This window comes from Amblyomma americanum, chromosome 2 (assembly GCF_052857255.1).
Source record: "Amblyomma americanum isolate KBUSLIRL-KWMA chromosome 2, ASM5285725v1, whole genome shotgun sequence".
In the NCBI taxonomy this organism is placed as follows: domain Eukaryota; kingdom Metazoa; phylum Arthropoda; class Arachnida; order Ixodida; family Ixodidae; genus Amblyomma; species Amblyomma americanum.
Genome location: NC_135498.1, coordinates 226,598,216 through 226,621,049, shown reverse-complemented (window position 1 = coordinate 226,621,049; position 22,834 = coordinate 226,598,216). Strand labels below are relative to the sequence as shown.

Here is a 22,834-nt window from a genome sequence, read left to right as displayed (position 1 = left end):
TGCCTGTATTACTTATATATATGTTTTCTTTTTTCTAAACTTGTCGCGTTTGGCTCTCCATTATATTTTCCTTTTCGAAACTTGTCGCGTTTGATCTTCTGTAAAACTGATGTCAGACAGTTCTGTTTATCGCCATCTAGAATCTACTGCCACTGTACGCTGCTGCGCTGCACATGTGAAGGTCACGAGGCCATGTCAGGCGCCATATGACGCCTTTTGCCTCGGGAACCTCAGCAGATGTAATCACGAAATGAATCCCATATGTACTGCAATTCTGCTGAAATAAAAAAAAAAAGTGTGTTAGGCAGATTGAGATTTCCAGGGGGATTATCCGATTCTGAGAATTGACGCACACAATGAGGTATTTTTTATGCAGTTATCCAGAATGCCATTGGAAGTCAGGAAGCATGCACTGTGCTCCCACATAGTCATCCTTTCAACAGTGTGCAAAAATAGGGGTGCTCTGAGCAGCCTTCCAGGTTTGTTGATATATGTAAATCGTATTTCTGGTCCCAGCAGCCGAACAGCTCTCAGGAGATTTCTTGCAATTTTGCTTTAAATATGCATTCTGTCAGACACGCATTTAACTAATTATGCGCCATAAAAGTTTTCTGGATGCTGGCCCAGAAGCCCGTAGCAGGAGAGCGTGGAGAAAACTCATAATCGTAGAACCCTTAGACCTGCGGCTACATTCACAGGACTGCTGAGGCTTAAGAAACCTATTTGAACCAACACTGGCAGGCCATACTTTTGCTGTGGTTTTATGAGGATATTGAATTTGACCTGTTATTGTATGCTTTTGCTTATTGTAATAGATAGTGTTAAGCGGTTACAAGCTAAGTATTCTCAAAAATGCCATGTTGAAAAGATTGAGAGGTTCATAGATATGTATGGGTTGAACCAGCTTGTATGATGTTGAAATTAGTGAAGCCCTATTATGGTTGTCACGAAGCGGCTGTACTCGAGTTAAGCTGTGGAGTGATCTTTGCCAGCCTGCTAATGGCGTGTGTGCCCTGTGGCTTATTTCAGGCCATCGTGTGGGATGAGTCTCTGGCTGGGCCGTTCAGTCTCATCGCTGAGTTTGGCCTGCTACGGGTGAGTGTGAATGTGCATGTTGTAGTGTCTTTCCTTCCTTATCAGCCTCTCTGGATGAGGCCACATGCTGCACTGCTGGAAATGGGGATGAGCTGCACTCTGTTGGCTCAGATGCCACGTACCTCAAGACACAATGAAGCATTTGCCCTTAATTCTTCCCACTCCTTGTCAGCGGACACATGTCAATACACCAGCTGCCACTTGGCACCCTGGAGGACAATGGAAGCTAACACGTCGCTTCTAAATAGCTTATTTTTGAATGTCATTTCTATCATTGTTTCGGCTTCTTCAACCAAATGGGCTGCAACATCAAAGGTGGCTTTAGGCCACATGACACACAAAGTCACAGGACACACAGAATAACTGCAATATAATCACTAATCCGCTGCTTTGAATCATTATTGCAGTTAAGCCAGCCTGCTTCAAGAGCTGGAATGATAACAAACAGCGTAACAACTATTATATTGGGGTTTTATCATGCATCACATAACGTCAGCCAGCGTTCGATTGCAGAAACCGAAACAGAGTGAGAGAATACATCTGATTACAAATTATTTAGTTATAGTAGGGGAATGCCACATTGGTGCCACATTGGTGATCTATGTATATTAATGTCAAAGAAAAACGTGCAGAGTGTATAATCATATAAAGTGGGACGAATAGGCCTCGAAGAAGGGAATGATGCGTTTCCTGTGTGCTCTTCCGAGTGTCAGTTGTGCTGCAGGTATTTTTTTTCCAACATTTTATTTATTTATTTATTGGATACCTGCATACGTGTAAAGCATTACAGCAGGGGGTCTACAAGCGTTAACTGTCACTTTACATATTATTTCAACTCATGGTAAAAAGCATTGTTCATAGAAATATACACAGTGCTTGATGGCAAACTGTTCCATTCTCGCACAGTTCTAACAAAAAAAGAGTAACGCAAGACGTCACGCCTACAAGAAAATTCTCTGACGTTCAAATCGTGGTCCTGTTGCTTCGATATATAATTTGGTGCCTGGATATACTTTCCAGGGTTGATGCCTGTTTTAGAGTAATGAATGTTGTGAAAAAATTTTAATCTAGCATTTCTTCTACGATCCTTTAGCTCTTGCCATTGAAGTTCATATTTGCTTTCTGTCATGCTAAGTTTCCGGCTGTAATTTCTAAGAACAAATCTGACTGCCCTGTTCTGGATTTTTTCTGATTTGTCTATAAGCTCAGCTGTGTAAGGATCCCAACAAACACACGCATACTCAAGTATTGGTCGAACATGACTGAAGTAGAGCTGTGTTTTAATCCACTTGGAAGATGAATGAAATTCCTTCTCGAGAAACCCAAAACTGATGCTGCCCTATTTTCTATATAGTTAACGTGCCTATTCCACCGTAAATCAGATGTAAAAAAGACTCCAAGGTATTTAAATTAATGTCACCAATTCTATACCTATATGGATGGCAAGTGCATTTTCTTGTAAAGGTGATGTGAACAGTTTTGTTTATATTTAATGACATACCCCAACACGCACACCAACCTGCTATGGTACCTAAATCATCTTGCAAGACTTGTTACTCAGAATTTGCACAAATTACTCTGTAAACGGCACAATCATCAGCGAACATTCTAAATGAAGACCGTGTACCAATTGAAATGTCATTAATATATAACACACACACACACACATGCACGCACGCGCACACACGCACACACACATGCACGCACACGCACACGCACACACACGCGCGCACACACGCACGTGCGCTCTCTCTCACGCACACGCACACACGCACATGGCTGTGTGCAGGGTATTGGCAGAGTGTTGGTTGCACTCTTGCAAGTGCCGATTAGTGCGATTGACCGCGTGTTGAAAGGCACCTCTAGTATCTTTTTGACTTGCGCCACTAAAATGTGAGGTCCTGAAAAAGAAAGCCATGAAGTGTCCTTGAGCACGTCGCTGCTGAAGAGCTTTTTCTAGCACCTGTCCTCTTTCAATGCCTGCTGCACCTGCCATCTGCACCTGTCCAACATATTCGGCAAAGTTTTCATGCCTTTTTCAGTGACTTAGACCGGCAGAGCAGAACGATGCAGAAAACCGAAATATTATCACCACCATCATTAGCCTGACTTCACCCACTACAGGGCAAAGGTCTCTCCCATGTCTCTCCAATTAACCTTGCCCTTTGCCAGCTGCGCCCACCTTATGCCTGCAAAATTCCTAATCTCATCTGATCACCTAACCTTCTGTCGCCCCCTGCTACGCTTGTCTTCTCTTGGAATCCACTCCGTTACTCTTAAGGAACCCATTTCTTCCTCTTAATTTTGACTAGGATGTCATTAACACGCGTTTGTTCTCTCACCCACTCTGCCCGCTTCTGGTCGCTTAACTTTACACCTATCGTTCTTCTTTCCATTGCTTGCTGTGTTGTCCTTAGCTTAAGCTGAACCCTTTTCATTAGCCTCCATGTTAATGCCCCATAGGTGAGTATTGGTAAAATGCAGCTGTTGTACACTTTTCTCTTGATAACCTGCCATTCATGATCTGATAGAACCTGCCATATGCGCTCCACCCCATTCTTATCCTTCTATTTATTTCCCTCTCATGATCCGGAGCAGCTGTCACTACCTACCCTAAGTAGACGTATTCCGTTACCACTTCCAGCCTCTCGGTGCCAATTGCGAATGGCTGTTCCCTTGCTAGGCTTTTGAACAATACTCTGGATTTCTGTATTTTAATTTTTAGACCCACCGTTCTGCTCTGCCTGACTAACTCATTGATCATGATTTGCAGTTCATCTCCTGAACGACCCAGCAAGGCAATGTCAGATTATTTAGGTATTCTTCATTAACTCTTATCCCCAACTGTTCCCAATTCAGGCCTCGGAATACCTCCTGTAAAAAGGCGGTGAATAGCATTGATGAGATCGTGTCTCCCTGCATGACGGCCTTCCTTATTGGAATTTTATTGCTGACTTTATGGAGGACTATGGTAGCTGTGCAGTCCCAATATATATCTTCGAGTATTTTGACATAAGGCTCTTCTACACCCTGATTCCGCAATACCTGTATGACTGCTGAGGTTTCCATTGAGTCAAATACTTTCTCATAATCAATGAAGGCTATATATAGGGGTTAGTTACATTCTGTGCATTTCTCTAACACCTGATTGATAGTGTGAATATGATCTATTATGGAATATCCTTTACGAAAGTGGCGTCTCTCGTAGCCTGAGTCGCTTTGGGACATTAAACCCCCATAAACCTTAAAAAAACCTTTGCGAAAGCCTGATCATTTGTTTGATTAAAGTCTACGGTTGCCCTGACTGAGATTACCTTAGTAAATACCTTGTAGGCAACGAACAGTAAGCTGATCGGTCTGCAATTTTTCAAGTTCTTGGCATCTCCTTTCTTATGAATTAAGAATATGTTTGCATTCTTCCAAGCTTCTGGTACGGTGGAGGTCATAAGGCATTGCGTATACAGGGTGGCTAGTTTTTCTAGCACAATCTCCCCTCTGTCCTTCAACAGTTCTCTGTTGTTACCTGTTCCTCTCCAGCTGCTTTTCACCTTTCCAATTGCCCCTAAGGCTTCCTTTATTTCCTCTTTCGTTACTGGTGGGAGGATGCATTGCTGTGCGCTGCTGTCTTTATCATCAACGTTCTGATTGCATTTGCTACTGTACATATTTGCGGAGAACTCTTCGGCTGCTTTAACTATCTTATCCATATTGCTAATGACATTGCCCTCCTTGTCTCTTAACGCACACACCTGGTTTTTACCTATGCCTAGTTTCCTGTTCACTGCTTTTAGGCTACCCCGTTCTTTAGAGCATGCATGTTTTACGTTATTTTCAACAAAGTAAGAGTTTGTTAATTGGACCCTCATTAATTTGGAAATCTGGACAATTAGAACAGCCTGTTTGGTCCCGGCCAGTGCCCATGTCAGTCTGTGCTGTTGTATGCTCACTAAATTGGTTGCTACGGGTCTCGCATCGGTTATTTTAAATGGGCTCTTGAAGGAAGGCTGTGTCCAGACGGCAGGCAGTCGTCGAAATTGCCCTGCTCAAAACCTGAATTCCATGCTGTGCAGTCGCTCGTGCTTCTCTGACAATATGCTGAAGAAGAGACAGCCTCATCTCCGAAAACAGTCCGACTGTTTTGTTTGGGTTTGGCCTTACAGAGCTTGGCACCAGCCTGCAGCTTTTCCATGGTGACGCCGATGCAATAACTGACATTTCAGACAATGCATCACTGGTGTTTTCTTTTCTCCCCCCCCCCCTCCCCCTCTTCGGTGCTGCTGGGTGTTTCCTTTGTTTCTGTCCGTGTGGTTCCATTCTTCCAGTGTGCCGAAACTGTGCACTCGTCATGTGCCATGCGCTGTTTGTTCGATGAAGCCTCCTCACGTGCAACTGTGCCATTTGGTGACCTGGTAGTGGTGGAGCTCCACCACAGAGAAGTTCTGCTTGGACACTCCCGGTGGTATGCACCCAATAAAGCATTGATGGAAACGTGAAGATTAGTCATGGCTGCACTGTTTCTATCTCAACAGCATGTGCCCATTGCCCTGCAGTCTTTCACTGCACAAATTTACTGTGATGCAGTTCTTGGCAGCTTCCTTGGGTGGCTGGGGTTCATTCGATAATACGAACGTACGGATAATTCGAGCATTTTTTCCGATCCCTAGTAGTCGGCCATAGCAACAGGGTACCTTGGGAGGAGGAGGGTGTGGAATGTATTAGCTCGGTCTGTCTGTGGCGGCAGCTGTGAAACGCTCTGCTGAGCAGCGGTGGCGGACTGAAGAGGAGTGTTTGTTGAAGAACGAAAATGTGTGGAAAACTAAAAAGAGTGCACTATAACTCTACGGATATGCATGTCGCTCATTTACCTCAATTTATAGCAGAATGAAAATTATAGTAGAAAAGTAGAAAATTATAGAATGAAAATACAGACATTCAGCTGTAGCTGGATCTCTGTTACCACCTGCGAGTTCTTTTGGATACCTCAGTTCAGCTGTTTGCAGTGATAACGCATTTGGAAAAGCAGCCTTTTAGGGGTGGAGATGATTACATTTGAAAACTGTGCGAGCGCACAGAAATACTGTTTAAATGCTACTCCTTTGGAAAAAGTAGCCAGCGCCACTGATAATAATGTAGCTGGAAGTGCGACTTCGCTCGCACACAACAGAACACTTTCAGCAACCGGCCTGGCCAGCAACATTGACAGCACGCTCCGCTGGCTCACCAGCTGCGGCTACCGGGACCTCCGAAATTCGTTGGAGGCACCTAGATATCTCTTAACTGCGGGAAGGCGAAAACCGTTTGCGACTCTGTGCACTGATTTGAATTTGCCATGCCTGAATTCATTTCACGACAGAAGAGAAGAGCAGCTGGTGCTAGCGTGGCAGAGATATCACGTTACCTAAAATGTTCAGAAGCGTGAATTGTTGGGCGAGTTGGTACATGTTCACGTGAAAAAAACCAGCGAGAAAAGACGCAAGACCAGAGGAGGATGCACACAGACTGTCGCCGGACTTCCAACTGAATTTTTTAAGGTTCCACCACATATTTATAGCCACTACTTGCGCAGGCGCACATACATGCCACATTCAATAAAGTCCGGACGTCATTACTAGCCAGATAAAAAATTATATTCTTTGTCAGTGAGAATAACAGATGGGTCGCTGATACAAACACACTCGTACTTTATTAAAAACGCTTCTAACAGCTCGCGCTCGTGCCTGGACTTCCTGCGGCCGATAATGGTAGCATTGTTCAGCAAAGCTGAGCAATTTTTGCACTCCTTGACATGTATGGCCAGGTTGCTCCCTGTACCTAAGCGCAGCGTTCTGCCATGTTCCCTGAATCGCTCGTTCAAACATTGCCCCGTCTGCCCAATGTAAATTTCCCCCCAAGAAGTAGGGATAGAATATACTACCCCCACAGCACACTTCGTGAACTTTGTTTGGTGCTTAGTTTTGCAGGCAGGTTCCCGCTTGGAGCCGGAGATACGGACGCAAAGGCTGGAAAGCTTTCAGGGGGCCGAAAACACCAAATTCAGTCCAAATTTTTGGGAAACCTTTTTCAGTCCATGCGAAATTTCATGGTAGTGGGGAATCACCTCAAAGTTCTTTGTCCTCTGTGTTGTGTGCTCGGTATTGGCAGCAGGCTTCTTCATTTTCTTGCCCAAGGTTTCAGCGACCGCCAACAGCAAAGAGGAAGGAAACCCAGAGGCCTCTAGTCGAACCACCTGCTCGGCAAAACTCTGCTGCATGGCATGCGGGCAACTTTTTCTCAGGGCATTTGAGAAACACAGGTTGGCAATGCCACGTTTTACCAGCTTCGAGTGAGCGGAAGCATAAGGCAAAAGTGCCTTTTTAGACCGAGGGGCATACTTCCAGCAAATGTGCTCGTCAGCTAAAAACTTGAGTTCTAAATCTAGAAACCTAATGGTGTTGTTAGTGGGTAAATCTTTGGTGAAGACCATGTTTTTTGAACAGGCACTAAAAAAATTTAAAATCCGGTCCGCCACAGAGGTTAGCTGGTCAGTTGATAAGTTTAAAATGATTAAAAAGTCATCCACATATCGAAAAATTTTTACAACACGCTTGTCTTGAAGTGCTTTCTGCAGCGACGAATTGAACTTGGCCAAAAAAACATTACACAGTACAGGCACTACACTCGCTGCGCTTAGGTACAGGGAGCAACCTGGCCATACATGTCAAGGAGTACAAAAACTGCTCAGCTTTGCTGAACTATGCTACCATTATCGGCCGCGGGAAGTCCAGGCACGAGCGTGAGCTGTTAGAAGCGTTTTTAATAAAGAACGAGTGTGTTTGTATCAGCGACCCATCTGTTATTCTCACTGACAAAGAATGGAATTTTTTATCTGGCTAGTAATGACGTCCGGACTTTGTTGAATGTGGCATGTATGTGCGCCTGCGCAAGTAGTGGCTATAAATATGTGGTGGAACCTTAATAAATTCAGTTGAAAGTCCGGCGACTGTCTGTGTGCGTCTTCCTCTGGTCTTGCGTCTTTTCTCGCTGGTTTTTTTCACGTGTACCTAAAATGTAACAGACAGACGCGAGTATGAGCCAGTAAAGGCTATCGGCTTGAAAATGTGGATTACCTTCCACATCATGTGACTCTGGACGGCAGCTTCGACGCACGCAACACTGCCCCCACCAGCTCTGCACTCCTGCTCATCCTCTGCCTTCGCTTGTCCTTGCCACTGCACGCCCGTTGTTCGTGCCTAGTTTTCAGCAACTTCTTGCCGCCTTGTACGCGCCTACCATCGCATCCGGTGAGCTCCTCCAGCCGTATCAGCGCTCGTTTCTTCCTCGGCTGCCCGGCCTGCCTGTGTTTTATGCCAGGGACCCCGTTTTTGTGGCTGGCGCTGCTGGACTCGCACTTTCACGTCAACCATGTGTCCGGCCAGCTGCCGTGCTATCAGCATGCCAGCCACGAACTCTGAGCCAATCTCCTGGCAAAGCTGTGGTTGCCGCCTCCTGGCCCAGACATTTACGCCGATTTCATGAAGGCCCTGACTGCGTATTTTGGCTTGGAGCTCCCGTCGACTCTCTGCGCTGCTGTTCCGGGCTCAGAAGCTGCGCCGCCACTCAACTCGCGACCACTGGCTGAATCCCCCCTCATAGCTGCTTCGGTTTTTCCTCTGCCAGCTACTACATCGGAGCCACTCCCCACCCCGGTCTCTACCAAGTTTGCTCCACCGGCCCCTACGGACGGCCATCCACCTGCGAGCTCCCATCCCAGGGCGCCTCTTGCCCAGCCCTGCTTGCCAGCTGTGGCGCCTGCCCTTGAACCATCACCAGAAGAGCTCTCTCTCAACCCGGGCCCCAATGCGCTTCTAGTCCCATGATCGCCTGCTACCTCCAGCCCAACCTCAGTGAGCCCAATCTTGTTGCGGGGCACGCATGCCAGCCACACCAGAGCTTTGTCGCGCATAACGCATCATGTATGCTGCCTGCCTTGGCTCCCTGCCCACCTGGCGCCTTCCCACGTGACTGTGCCTCCACGACAGACGAGACAGCCACCGAAGGTGGTGGCATTCTTGCGACGCATTACAGCAGGCTCCATCCAACACCTACTATGGACTCGGCATTACCACATCCTTCTAATTCCGACAACTATGCCCCGGACTTGCGTGCTGTGCCCCCAGCCACCTGTCCCAATGACACAGTGAGCTCGTTTTTGCAGACAGTTGGTGCACCCCGTCGACCGCTTCGACCACTTCCCTTCGACCACAACGTTGGTCCCAGAACTGAGCCCTGTGGCACACCAGACACAATTTGTCCGATCTCAGAGGAAATACCGTTTATGATAGTTGTTTGAAGTCGGTTGTCAAGGTAACTAGTAAATAAAGTTAAAGGAACGCCACGTATACCATAACACTGCATCTTTTTCAGCAATATCTTATAGTTGACCGAATCAAATGCTTTCTTCATATCAAGAAATATGCCAACTGTTAACAGTTATTCTCTATGTTTTCAATCAGCTTTTCTTTAATTTCCAGTAAAGCTGCCTCAGTTGTATTGTTTTTTTTAAGATTCTTATTGTAGCTTGGAGAAAACATGGTTTTTCTCTAGATACATTGAAAAACGTGTAAATTGCAAATCCCGCAATCTTAGCGAAAACTGAAAGAATAGAGATCAGCCGATATTTATCTAAATCATTAATGTCACCTCCTTTATGAATGGCAGTGACATGAGCTATTTTCAGCTGATGTGCAAATGCACCTGTCTTGAACATTAGTATATGTGCTAGTGGTATCGCAATGACATCTGCTACTTTCTTTATTGGGACTAAAGCTATGCCATCGATACCTGGGGCACGGTTACTGCGTAGAGTGAATAATGCTAATTATTTCAAAGTCAGTGCAAGGTAACAAAAACATTGAATTACTATGTTTACTGGTTATATACACTGAGGCATCTTCATGAACACTATCAGTTGATTTTGGTGGACAGACAGATAAGTGCCTATTAAATTCATTTGCTCAGTCAGCGCCATCATAGTCAGAACCATGAATGTTGAGTGAGATGTGTATGTTGGTTTTCTTTTTACCTAGAAGATCGTTAAGTGTGTTCCATGTTCCCTTCGAGCCATCAGACATTGAGAACTTTCTCGCGTAATAATCAGGTCTTGCTTTTTTTAGGTCAGTGCCTAGCGTATTGCAAATTTTTTTGAATTGATGAAGAACGCCAGTATCTTGTGTTCTCACAAAATGAGAAAAATTCGTTTCTTTTCCTGTATTCGGTCATATAGTTGTTCTGAACTCCATGGTTTTCTTGATTTCCTATACGTTTTGTGTGTAGATTGAGGAAATGCAGTATTGTATGTTCTTGAATAGTTGATGTAAAAATTATGTATGATTTGCATGCATCCTCCTCTCTTAAAATATTACTCCAATCTGAGCTAACACAAAGGCCTCAAAGCTCAGATAAACTGTTTTTGTCAATTCTCCTAAATGCAGAAGTTTCCGGTTTACTCGTGTGTTGTTTTGTTTGACTTGGAGCTGTACACAATATAGCTGGTTACGAATACTGTTTATTACGAAGTGCTCACACTATGAAGCTCGGACAAATGTTTCTGTGTAATGTACAGGCCACCATCCGGTGTCATCAGTCGTTTTCTTAATTCCATGAAAGGATCTTTAGCTATGCATCTGATCAATCTATAGATATGGTTCTAGGCAGTGATATCAACATAAATATGCTTTCAAGTACACAACTGCAAAAAGAACTAAATATGCTCTCAAGTACACAACCGCGAAAAGAACTGCAGGCTTTAATTGCTCCGAATGGTTTATTTACCGTAATAACAAAGCCGACGTGAGTGACTTTAGAAAGTGCATCTTTGTTAGATGTATTCATTACAAATGTTGACACAAATTTTATTACTGCAGACGTTGTTTAAATCGACATTAGTGATCATCTTGGAATCGTCATGTTGGTTAAGTCTTGGACATATTAAGAAGAGTAATTTATACAAAAACCTTGAATTATTTTTTTCAGGTATTAGCCAACAAGCTTGGAACCACGTTTTCAAGGCAGATAATAATGATACTGCCTACTTGAATTTCATTACTACATTTAAGGCTATCTACGACGCGCGGTATTCTTTCTGTCAAAGTTACTTTCCTGTTACTTTAAACTCCTTTGTTCTATCTCACAATATTGTTGTACCGTGTGGGCCACTACTGATGTCACTACTTTGACCAAGCTGCACCTTCTTCAAAAAAGAGCTGTAAGATGCATTGCTGGTGTACCATACTGTTCCTCCAAACATGACCTCTTTTTAAAATGTGAAATCCTTCCAGTCCTTGCTTTATACAATTACAGACATTTAATAAGCTACAAATGTTCTTCACGGAGTGATGAAAATTATATTGGTGATTTGGCAGAACTTGTGAAAAATACTCATATTCCACAAACTAGACAAAGAAATGTGGTTAGTGCCGACTCCTAGAACATATTACATCGAACAGTCTATCTTCTACACTCTGCCAGTATTATTAAATAAGTTAAAGCAAAAATTGCTTGACCCTTTCGAGCATTCAAAGGGCATTATTAAGCAATTTTTTCTAAACAAGTGCATGAGATGATATTGCACACATTTTAATATCACACTGTCCTTTTTCCAGTAACGTGTTATTCTTTTTGTGTGTGCTGCAATGAATAGCACTGTTTTTTACTTAGTGTTTTTTTACTTACTCTTTTTTTTGTCTCTACTTTCAGTTTCTCTGAAAAAATACCTTGGCGTTTGCCTGCTGTACCGCCAAGTTGAAAAAGGGGTCAGGACCTCTGTCAAGCTTGCGAGCTTTTAGTCCTGTCTCCTCTATTACAAAGAAAACAAAACACTTATTGACTGATATGATCACTAACGCCTAATGTTAAAACGCCAGCAGGGACATCACTACTGCAAATATTCGTAAAACACACACAAAGAAAATTAGGTCACTGGAAATTCTAAACTGTGTTCAGCGAAAGCCTGTGGCTACCACTGCTTATTTTACCATGCACTCACTCGACTGCAACGACACGTCTGGTGAAGGAGCGCCATCGCAGCGCATACTCGCTCCGCCGGCCGATGCAGGCCGAGCGAGTACGCGAGGGGCGAGGAGGGTGTGCACTGGTTAAGGAGAGGGTCACAGCTGGCACTGTGCCAGGCTTTGGATGTAACGGACGGACAGGATCTCGACCGGGAGTTCATAGCTACGCATGCGCTTCGGCGCCGCCACCTCTCGCTGAGGGGCGAGGAGGGTGTGCGTTGGTTCAGGGGAGGGTCACAGCTGGCACTGTGCCAGGCTTTGGATGTAATGGATAGACAGGATCTTGACCGGGAGTTCGCAGCTACGCATGCGCTTCGGCGCCGCCACCTCTCGCTGAGGGGCGAGGAGGGTGTGTACTGGTTAAGGGGAGGGTCACAGCTGGCACTGTGCCAGGCTTTGGATGTAACGGACGGATAGGATCTCGACCGGGAGTTCGCAGCTACGCATGCGCTATGGCACCGCCACCTCTCGCTGAGGGGCGAGGAGGGTGTGCACTGGTTCAGGGGAGGGTAACAGCTGGCACTGTGCCAGGCTTAGGATGTAACGGACGGACAGAATCTCTACCTGGAGTTCGCAGCTACGCGTTCGCTTCGGCGCCGCCACCTCGTTGAGGGGCGAGGAAGGTGTGCGCTGGTTCAGGGGAGGGTCACAGCTGGCACTGTGCCAGGCTTTGGATGTAATGGACGGACAGGATCTCGACCGGGAGTTCACAGCTACGCATGCGCTTCGGCGCCGCCACCTCTCGCTGAGGGGCGAGGAGGGTGTCCGCTGGTTCAGGGGAGGGTCATAGCTTTCACTGTGCCTGGCTTTGGATGTAACGGACGGACAGGATCTCGGCCGGGAGTTCGCAGCTACGCATGCGCTTTGGCGCCGCCACCTCTCGGTGAGGGGCGAGGAGGGTGTGCGCTGGTTCAGGGGAGGGTCACAGCTGGCACTGTGCCAGGCTTTGGATGTAATGCACGGAGAGGATCTCGACCGGGAGTTCGCAGCTACGCATGCGCTTCGGCGCCGCCACTTCTCCCTGAGGGGCGAGGAGGGTGTGCGCTAGTTCAGGGGAGGGTCACAGCTGGCACTGTGCCAGTCTGGATGTAACGGACGGACAGGATCTCGACCGGGAGTTCGTCTACACATGCGCTTCGGTGCCTCAACCTCTCGCTGAGGGGCGAGGAGGGTGTGCGCTGGTTCCAGGGAGGGTGACAGCTCGCACTGTGCCAAGCTTTGGATGTAACGGACGGACAGTATCTCGACCGGGAGTTCGCAGCTACGCATGCGCTTCGGCGCCGCCACCTCTCGCTGTGGGGCGAGGAGGGTGTGCACTAGTTTAGGGGAGGGTCACAGCTGGCACTGTGCCAGGCTTTGGATTGAGCGGACGGACAGGATCTCGACCTGGAGTTCGCAGCTACGCATGCGCTTCGGCGCCGCTACCTCTCGTTGAGGGGCGAGGAGGGTGTGCGCTGGTTCAGGGGAGGGTCACAGCTGGCACTGTGCCAGGCTTTGGATGTAATGCACGGAGAGGATCTCGACCGGGAGTTCGCAGCTACGCATGCGCTTCGGCGCCGCCACCTCTCGCTGAGGGGCGAGGAGGGTGTGCGCTGGTTCCAGGGAGGGTCACAGCTCGCACTGTGCCAGGCTTTGGATGTAACGGACGGACAGGATCTCGACCGGGACTTCGTCTACACATGCGCTTCGGCGCCGCCACCTCGCTGAGGGGCGAGAAGGGAGTGCGCTAGTTCAGGGGCGGGTCACAGCTGGCACTGTGCCAGTCTGGATGTAACGTACGGACAGGATCTCGACCGGGAGTTCGTCTACACATGCGCTTCGGCGCCGCAACCTCTCGCTGAGGGGCGAGGAGGGTGTGCACTGGTTCAGGGGAGGGTCACAGCTGGCACTGTCCTAGGCTTTGGATGTAACGGATGGACAGGATCTCGACCAGGAGTTCGCTGCTACGCATGCGCTTCGGCGCCGCCACCTCGCTGAGGGGCGAGGAGGGAGTGCGCTGGTTCATGGGAGCGTCACAGCTGGCACTGTGCCAGGCTTTGAATGTAACGGACGGACAGGATCTCGACCGGGAGTTCGCAGCTACGCATGCGCTTCGGCGCCGCCACCTCGCTGAGGGGCGAGAAGGGAGTGCGCTAGTTCAGGGGCGGGTCACAGCTGGCACTGTGCCAGTCTTTGGATGTAACGTACGGACAGGATCTCGACCGGGAGTTCGTCTACACATGCGCTTCGGCGCCGCAACCTCTCGCTGAGGGGCGAGGAGGGTGTGCACTGGTTCAGGGGAGGGTCACAGCTGGCACTGTGCCAGGCTTTGGATGTAACGGACGGACATGATATCTACTGGGAGTTCGCAGCTATGCATGCGCTTCGGCGCCGCCACCTCTCGCTGCGGGGCGAGGAGTGTTTGCGCTGGTTCAGGGGAGGGTCACGGCTGGCACTGTGCCAGGCTTTGGATGTAACGGACGGACATGATCTCTACTCCGAGTTCGCAGCTATGCATGCGCTTCGGCGCCGCCACCTCTCGCTGCGGGGCGAGGAGTGTTTGCGCTGGTTCAGGGAGGGTCACAGCTGGCACTGTGCCAGGCTTTGGATGCAACGGATGGACAGGATCTCGACCACGAGTTCGCAGCTACGCATGCGCTTCGGCGCCGCCACCTCTCGCTGAGGGGCGAGGAGTGTTTGCGCTGGTTCAGGGAGGGTCACAGCTGGCACTGTGCCAGGCTTTGGATGTAACGGACGGACATGATCTCTACTGGGAGTTCGCAGCTATGCATGCGCTTCGGCGCCGCCACCTCGCTGCGGGGCGAGGAGGGTGTGCACTGGTTCAGGGGAGGGTCACAGCTGGCACTGTGCCAGGCTTTGGATGTAACGGACGGACAGGATCTCGACCGGGAGTTCGCAGCTACGCATTCGCTTCGGCGCCGCTATCTCTCTTTGACGTTGAGGGGCGAGGAGGGTGTGAACTGGTTCAGGGGAGGGTCACAGCTAGCACTGTGCCAGGCTTTGGATGTAACGGATGGACAGGATCTCGACCACGAGTTCGCAGCTACGCATGCGCTTCGGCGCCGCCACCTCTAGCTGAGGGGCGAGGAGTGTGTGTGCTGGTTCAGGGGAGGGTCACAGCTGGCACTGTGCCAGGCTTTGGATGTAACGGACGGACATGATCTCTACTGGGAGTTCGCAGCTATGCATGCGCTTCGGCGCCGCCACCTCTCGCTGCGGGGCGAGGAGTGTTTGCGCTGGTTCAGGGGAGGGTCACGGCTGGCACTGTGCCAGGCTTTGGATGTAACGGACGGACATGATCTCTACTCCGAGTTCGCAGCTATGCATGCGCTTCGGCGCCGCCACCTCTCGCTGCGGGGCGAGGAGTGTTTGCGCTGGTTCAGGGGAGGGTCACAGCTGGCACTGTGCCAGGCTTTGGATGCAACGGATGGACAGGATCTCGACCACGAGTTCGCAGCTACGCATGCGCTTCGGCGCCGCCACCTCTCGCTGAGGGGCGAGGAGTGTTTGCGCTGGTTCAGGGAGGGTCACAGCTGGCACTGTGCCAGGCTTTGGATGTAACGGACGGACATGATCTCTACTGGGAGTTCGCAGCTATGCATGCGCTTCGGCGCCGCCACCTCGCTGCGGGGCGAGGAGGGTGTGCACTGGTTCAGGGGAGGGTCACAGCTGGCACTGTGCCAGGCTTTGGATGTAACGGACGGACAGGATCTCGACCGGGAGTTCGCAGCTACGCATTCGCTTCGGCGCCGCTACCTCTCGTTGACGTTGAGGGGCGAGGAGGGTGTGAACTGGTTCAGGGGAGGGTCACAGCTAGCACTGTGCCAGGCTTTGGATGTAACGGATGGACAGGATCTCGACCACGAGTTCGCAGCTACGCATGCGCTTCGGCGCCGCCACCTCTCGCTGAGGGGCGAGGAGTGTGTGTGCTGGTTCAGGGGAGGGTCACAGCTGGCACTGTGCCAGGCTTTGGATGTAACGGACGGACAGGATCTCGACCGGGAGTTCGCAGCTACGCATGCGCTTCGGCGCCGCCACCTCTCGCTGAGGGGCGAGGAGGGTGTGCGCTGGTTCAGGGGAGGGCCACAGCTGGCACTGTGTCAGGCTTTGGATGTAATGGACGGACAGAATCTCGACCGAGAGTTCGCAGCTACGCATGCGCTTCGGCGCCGCCACCTCTTCCTGAGGGGCGAGGAGGGTGTGCGCTGGTTCAGGGAAGGGTCACAGCTGGCACAGCGACAGGCTTTGGATGTAATGGACGGACAGGATCTCGAACGGGAGTTCACAGCTACGCATGCGCTTCGGCGCAGCCACCTCTCGCTGAGGGGCGGGGAGTGTGTGTGCTGGTTCAGGGGAGGGGCACAGCTGGCACTGTGCCTGGCTTTGGATGTAACGGACGGACAGGATCTCGGCCGGGAGTTCGCAGCTACGCATGCGCTTTGGCGCCGCCACCTCTCGGTGAGGGGCGAGGAGGGTGTGCGCTGGTTCAGGGAAGGGTCACAGCTGGCACTGTGCCAGGCTTTGGGTGTAATGGACGGAGAGGATCTCGACCGGGAGTTCGCAGCCTCGCGTGCGCTTCGGCGCCGCCACTTCTCCCTGAGGGGCGAGGAGGGTTTGCACTGGTTCAGGGGAGGGTGACAGCTGGCACTGTGCCAGGCTTTGGATGTAACGGACGGACAGGATCTCGACCGGAAGTTCGCAGCTACGCATGCGCTTCGGCGCCGCCACCTCTCGCTGAGGGGCGAGGAAGGTGTGCGCTGGTTCAGGGGAGGGTCACAGCTGGCACTGTGCCAGGCTTTGGATGTAATGGACGGACAGGATCGCGAACGGGAGTTCACAGCTACGCATGCGCTTCGGCGCCGCCACCTCTTCCTGAGGGGCGAGGAGGGTGTGCGCTGGTTCAGGGGAGGGTCACAGCTGGCACAGCGACAGGCTTTGGATGTAACGGACGGACAGGATCTCGACCGGGAGTTCGCAGCTACGCATGCGCTTCGGCGCCGCTACCTCTCGTTGAGGGGCGAGGAGGGTGTACACCGGTTCAGGGGAGGGTCACAGCTGGCACTGTGCCAGGCTTTGGATGTAACGGACGGACAGGATCTCGACCGGGAGTTCGCAGCTACGCATGCGCTTCGGCGCCGCTACCTCGTTGAGGGGCGAGGAGGGTGTGCGCTGGTTCAGGGGAGGGTCACAGCTGGCACTGTGCCAGGCTTTGGATGTAATGCACGGAGAGGATCTCGACCGGGAGTTCGCAGCTACGCATGCGCTTCGGCGCCGCCACCTCTTGCTGCGGGGCGAGGAGGGTGTGCGCTGGTTCAGGGGAGGGTCACAGCTGGCACTGTGCCAGTCTTTGGATGTAACGGACGGACAGGATCTCGACCGGGAGTTCGTCTACACATGCGCTTCGGCCCCGCCACCTCTCGCTGAGGGGCGAGGGTGTGCACTGATTCAGTGGAGGGTCACAGCTAGCACTGTGCCAGTCTAGATGTAACGGACGGACAGGATCTCGACCGGGAGTTCGTCTACACATGCGCTTCGGCGCCGCAACCTCGCTTAGGGGCGAGGAGGGTGTGCACTGGTTCAGGGGAGGGTCACAGCTGGCACTGTCCTAGGCTTTGGATGTAACGGATGGAGAGGATCTCGACCAGGAGTTCGCAGCTACGCATGCGCTTCGGCGCCGCAACCTCTCGCTGAGGGGCGAGGAGGGTGTGCACTGGTTCAGGGGAGGGTCACAGCTGGCACTGTGCCAGGCTTTGGATGTAACGGACGGACAGGATCTCGACCGGGAGTTCGCAGCTACGCATGCTCTTCGGCGCCGCTACCTCTCGTTGAGGGGCGAGGGTGTGCACTGATTCAGGGGAGGGTCACAGCTGGCACTGTGCCAGGCTTTGGATGTAACGGACGGACAGGATCTCGACCGGGAGTTCGCAGCTACGCATGCGCTTCGGCCCCGCCACCTCTCGCTGAGGGGCGAGGGTGTGCACTGATTCAGGGGAGGGTCACAGCTGGCACTGTGCCAGTCTGGATGTAACGGACGGACAGGATCTCGACCGGGAGTTCGTCTACACATGCGCTTCGGCGCCGCAACCTCGCTTAGGGGCGAGGAGGGTGTGCACTGGTTCAGGGGAGGGTCACAGCTGACACTGTCCTAGGCTTTGGATGTAACGGATGGACAGGATCTCGACCAGGAGTTCGCAGCTACGCATGCGCTTCGGCGCCGCAACCTCTCGCTGAGGGGCGAGGAGGGTGTGCACTGGTTCAGGGGAGGGTCACAGCTGGCACTGTGCCAGGCTTTGGATGTAACGGACGGACAGGATCTCGACCGGGAGTTCGCAGCTACGCATGCTCTTCGGCGCCGCTACCTCTCGTTGAGGGGCGAGGGTGTGCACTGATTCAGGGGAGGGTCACAGCTGGCACTGTGCCAGGCTTTGGATGTAACGGACGGACATGATCTCTACTGGGAGTTCGCAGCTATGCATGCGCTTCGGCGCCGCCACCTCTCGCTGCGGGGCGAGAAGGGTGTGCACTGCTTCAGGGAAGGGTCACAGCTGGCACTGTGCCAGGCTTTGGATGTAACGGACGGACAGGATCTCGACCGGGAGTTCACAGCTACGCATGCGCTTCGGCGCCGCTACCTCTCGTTGACGTTGAGGGGCGAGGAGGGTGTGCACTGGTTCAGGGGAGGGTCACAGCTGGCACTGTGCCAGGCTTTGGATGTAACGGACGGACAGGATCTCGACCGGGAGTTCGCAGCTACGCATGCGCTTCGGCGCCGCTACCTCTCGTTGACGTTGAGGGGCGAGGAGGGTGTGCACTGGTTCAGGGGAGGGTCACAGCTGGCACTGTGCCAGTCTGGATGTAACGGACGGACAGGATCTCGACCGGGAGTTCGTCTACACATGCGCTTCGGCGCCGCAACCTCGCTTAGGGGCGAGGAGGGTGTGCACTGGTTCAGGGCAGGGTCACAGCTGGCACTGTCCTAGGCTTTGGATGTAACGGATGGACAGGATCTCGACCAGGAGTTCGCAGCTACGCATGCGCTTCGGCGCCGCAACCTCTCGCTGAGGGGCGAGGAGGGTGTGCACTGGTTCAGGGGATGGTCACAGCTGGCACTGTGCCAGGCTCTGGATGTAACGGACGGACAGGATCTCGACCGGGAGTTCGCATCTACGCATGCTCTTCGGCGCCGCTACCTCTCGTTGAGGGGCTAGGGTGTGCACTGATTCAGGGGAGGGTCACAGCTGGCACTGTGCCAGGCCTTGGATGTAACGGACGGACAGGATCTCGACCGGGAGTTCGCAGCTACGTATGCGCTTCAGCCCCGCCACCTCTCGCTGAGGGGCGAGGGTGTGCACTGATTCAGGGGAGGGTCACAGCTGGCACTGTGCCAGTCTGGATGTAACGGACGGACAGGATCTCGACCGGGAGTTCGTCTCCACATGCGCTTCGGCGCCGCAACCTCGCTTAGGGGCGAGGAGGGTGTGCACTGGTTCAGGGGAGGGTCACAGCTGGCACTGTCCTAGGCTTTGGATGTAACGGATGGACAGGATCTCGACCGGGAGTTCGTCTACACATGCGCTTCGGCGCCGCAACCTCTCGCTGAGGGGCGAGGAGGGTGTGCACTGGTTCAGGGGAGGGTCACAGCTGGCACTGTGCCAGGCTTTGGATGTAACGGACGGACATGATCTCTACTGGGAGTTCGCAGCTATGCATGCGCTTCGGCGCCGCCACCTCGCTGCGGGGCGAGGAGTGTTTGCGCTGGTTCAGGGGAGGGTCACGGCTGGCACTGTGCCAGGCTTTGGATGTAACGGACGGACATGATCTCTACTCCGAGTTCGCAGCTATGCATGCGCTTCGGCGCCGCCACATCTCGCTGCGGGGCGAGGAGGGTGTGCACTGGTTCAGGGGAGGGTCACCGCTGGCACTGTGCCAGGCTTTGGATGCAACGGATGGACAGGATCTCGACCACGAGTTCGCAGCTACGCATGCGCTTCGGCGCCGCCACCTCTCGCTGAGGGGCGAGGAGTGTTTGCGCTGGTTCAGGGAGGGTCACAGCTGGCACTGTGCCAGGCTTTGGATGTAACGGACGGACATGATCTCTACTGGGAGTTCGCAGCTATGCATGCGCTTCGGCGCCGCCACCTCGCTGCGGGGCGAGGAGGGTGTGCACTGGTTCAGGGGAGGGTCACAGCTGGCACTGTGCCAGGCTTTGGATGTAACGGACGGACAGGATCTCGACCGGGAGTTCGCAGCTACGCATGCGCTTCGGCGCCGCTACCTCGTTGACGTTGAGGGGCGAGGAGGGTGTGAACTGGTTCAGGGGAGGGTCACAGCTAGCACTGTGCCAGGCTTTGGATGTAACGGATGGACAGGACCTCGACCACGAGTTCGCAGCTACGCATGCGCTTCGGCGCCGCCACCTCTCGCTGAGGGGCGAGGAGGGTGTGCGCTGGTTCAGGGGAGGGCCACAGCTTTCAATGTGCCAGGCTTTGGATGCAACGGACGGACAGGATGTCGACCGGGAGTTAGCAGCTACGCATGCGCTTAGGCGCCGCCACCTCGCTGAGGGGCGAGGAGGGAGTGCGCTGGTCAGGGGAGGGTCACAGCTGGCACTGTGCCAGGCTTTGGATGTAACGCACGGACAGTATCTCGACCGGGAGTTCGCAGGTACGCATGCGCTTCGGCGCCGCCACCTCTCGCTGAGGGGCGAGGAGGGTGTCCGCTGGTTCAGGGGAGGGTCATAGCTTTCACTGTGCCAGGCTTTGGATGCAACGGACGGACAGGATCTCGACCCGGAGTTCGCAGCTACGCATGCGCTTCGGCGCCGCCACCTCTCGGTGAGGGGCGAGGAGGGTGTGCGCTGGTTCATGGGAGGGTCACAGCTGGCACTCTGTCAGGCTTTGGATGTAATGGACGGACAGAATCTCGACCGAGAGTTCGCAGCTACGCATGCGCTTCGGCGCCGCCACCTCTTCCTGAGGGGCGAGGAGGGTGTGCGCTGGTTCAGGGGAGGGTCACAGCTGGCACAGCGACAGGCTTTGGATGTAACGGACGGACAGGATCTCGACCGGGAGTTCGCAGCTACGCATGCGCTTCGGCGCCGCTACCTCTCGTTGAGGGGCGAGGAGGGTGTACACCGGTTCAGGGGAGGGTCACAGCTGGCACTGTGCCAGGCTTTGGATGTAACGGACGGACAGGATCTCGACCGGAAGTTCGCAGCTACGCATGCGCTTCGGCGGCGCCACCTCTCGCTGAGGGGCGAGGAAGGTGTGCGCTGGTTCAGGGGAGGGTCACAGCTGGCACTGTGCCAGGCTTTGGATGTAATGGACGGACAGGATCTCGAACGGGAGTTCACAGCTACGCATGCGCTTCGGCGCCGCCACCTCTCGCTGAGGGGCGGGGAGTGTGTGTGCTGGTTCAGGGGAGGGGCACAGCTGGCGCAGTGCCTGGCTTTGGATGTAACGGACGGACAGGATCTCGGCCGGGAGTTCGCAGCTACGCATGCGCTTTGGCGCCGCCACCTCTTGCTGCGGGGCGAGGAGGGTGTGCGCTGGTTCAGGGGAGGGTCACAGCTGGCACTGTGCCAGTCTTTGGATGTAACGGACGGACAGGATCTCGACCGGGAGTTCGTCTACACATGCGCTTCGGCGCCTCAACCTCTCGCTGAGGGGCGAGGAGGGTGTGCACTGGTTCAGGGGAGGGTCAGATCTGGCACTATCCTAGGCTTTGGATGTAACGGATGGACAGGATCTCGACCAGGAGTTCGCAGCTACGCATGCGCTTCGGCGCCGCCACCTCGCTGAGGGGCGAGGAGAGAGTGCGCTGGTTCATGGGATGGCCACAGCTGGCACTGTGCCAGGCTTTGAATGTAACGGACGGACAGGATCTCGACCGGGAGTTCGCAGCTACGCATGCGCTTCAGCGCCGCCACCTCGCTGAGGGGCGAGGAGGGAGTGCGCTAGTTCAGGGGCGGGTCACAGCTGGCACTGTGCCAGTCTGGATGTAACGGACGGACAGGATCTCGACCGGGAGTTCGCAGCTACGCATGCTCTTCGGCGCCGCTACCTCTCGTTGAGGGGCGAGGGTGTGCACTGATTCAGGGGAGGGTCACAGCTGGCACTGTGCCAGGCTTTGGATGTAACGGAAGGACAGGATCTCGACCGGGAGTTCGCAGCTACGCATGCTCTTCGGCCCCGCCACCTCTCGCTGAGGGGCGAGGGTGTGCACTGATTCAGGGGAGGGTCACAGCTGGCACTGTGCCAGTCTGGATGTAACGGACGGACAGGATCTCGACCGGGAGTTCGTCTACACATGCGCTTCGGCCCCGCCACCTCTCGCTGAGGGGCGAGGGTGTGCACTGATTCAGGGGAGGGTCACAGCTGGCACTGTGCCAGTCTGGATGTAACGGACGGACAGGATCTCGACCGGGAGTTCGTCTACACATGCGCTTCGGCGCCGCAACCTCGCTTAGGGGCGAGGAGGGTGTGCACTGGTTCAGGGGAGGGTCACAGCTGGCACTGTCCTAGGCTTTGGATGTAACGGATGGAGAGGATCTCGACCAGGAGTTCGCAGCTACGCATGCGCTTCGGCGCCGCAACCTCTCGCTGAGGGGCTAGGAGGGTGTGCACTGGTTCAGGGGAGGGTCACAGCTGGCACTGTGCCAGGCTTTGGTTGTACCGGACGGACAGGATCTT

General features: G+C 53.0%; 1 protein-coding gene across 4 annotated transcripts in view; it reads left to right on the top strand.

Moving 5' to 3' along the window:
- The window catches only part of car (vacuolar protein sorting-associated protein 33A), a gene marked incomplete at its 3' end in the record, with an annotated part of 181,399 nt that overhangs the window by 4,876 nt on the left and 153,689 nt on the right, over nucleotides 1-22,834 (top strand). For all 4 annotated transcript variants that reach the window (XM_077655788.1, XM_077655785.1, XM_077655786.1 and 1 more), the window contains 1 exon segment: nucleotides 1,030-1,095. In XM_077655788.1, the coding sequence (XP_077511914.1) occupies nucleotides 1,043-1,095 (53 nt within the window).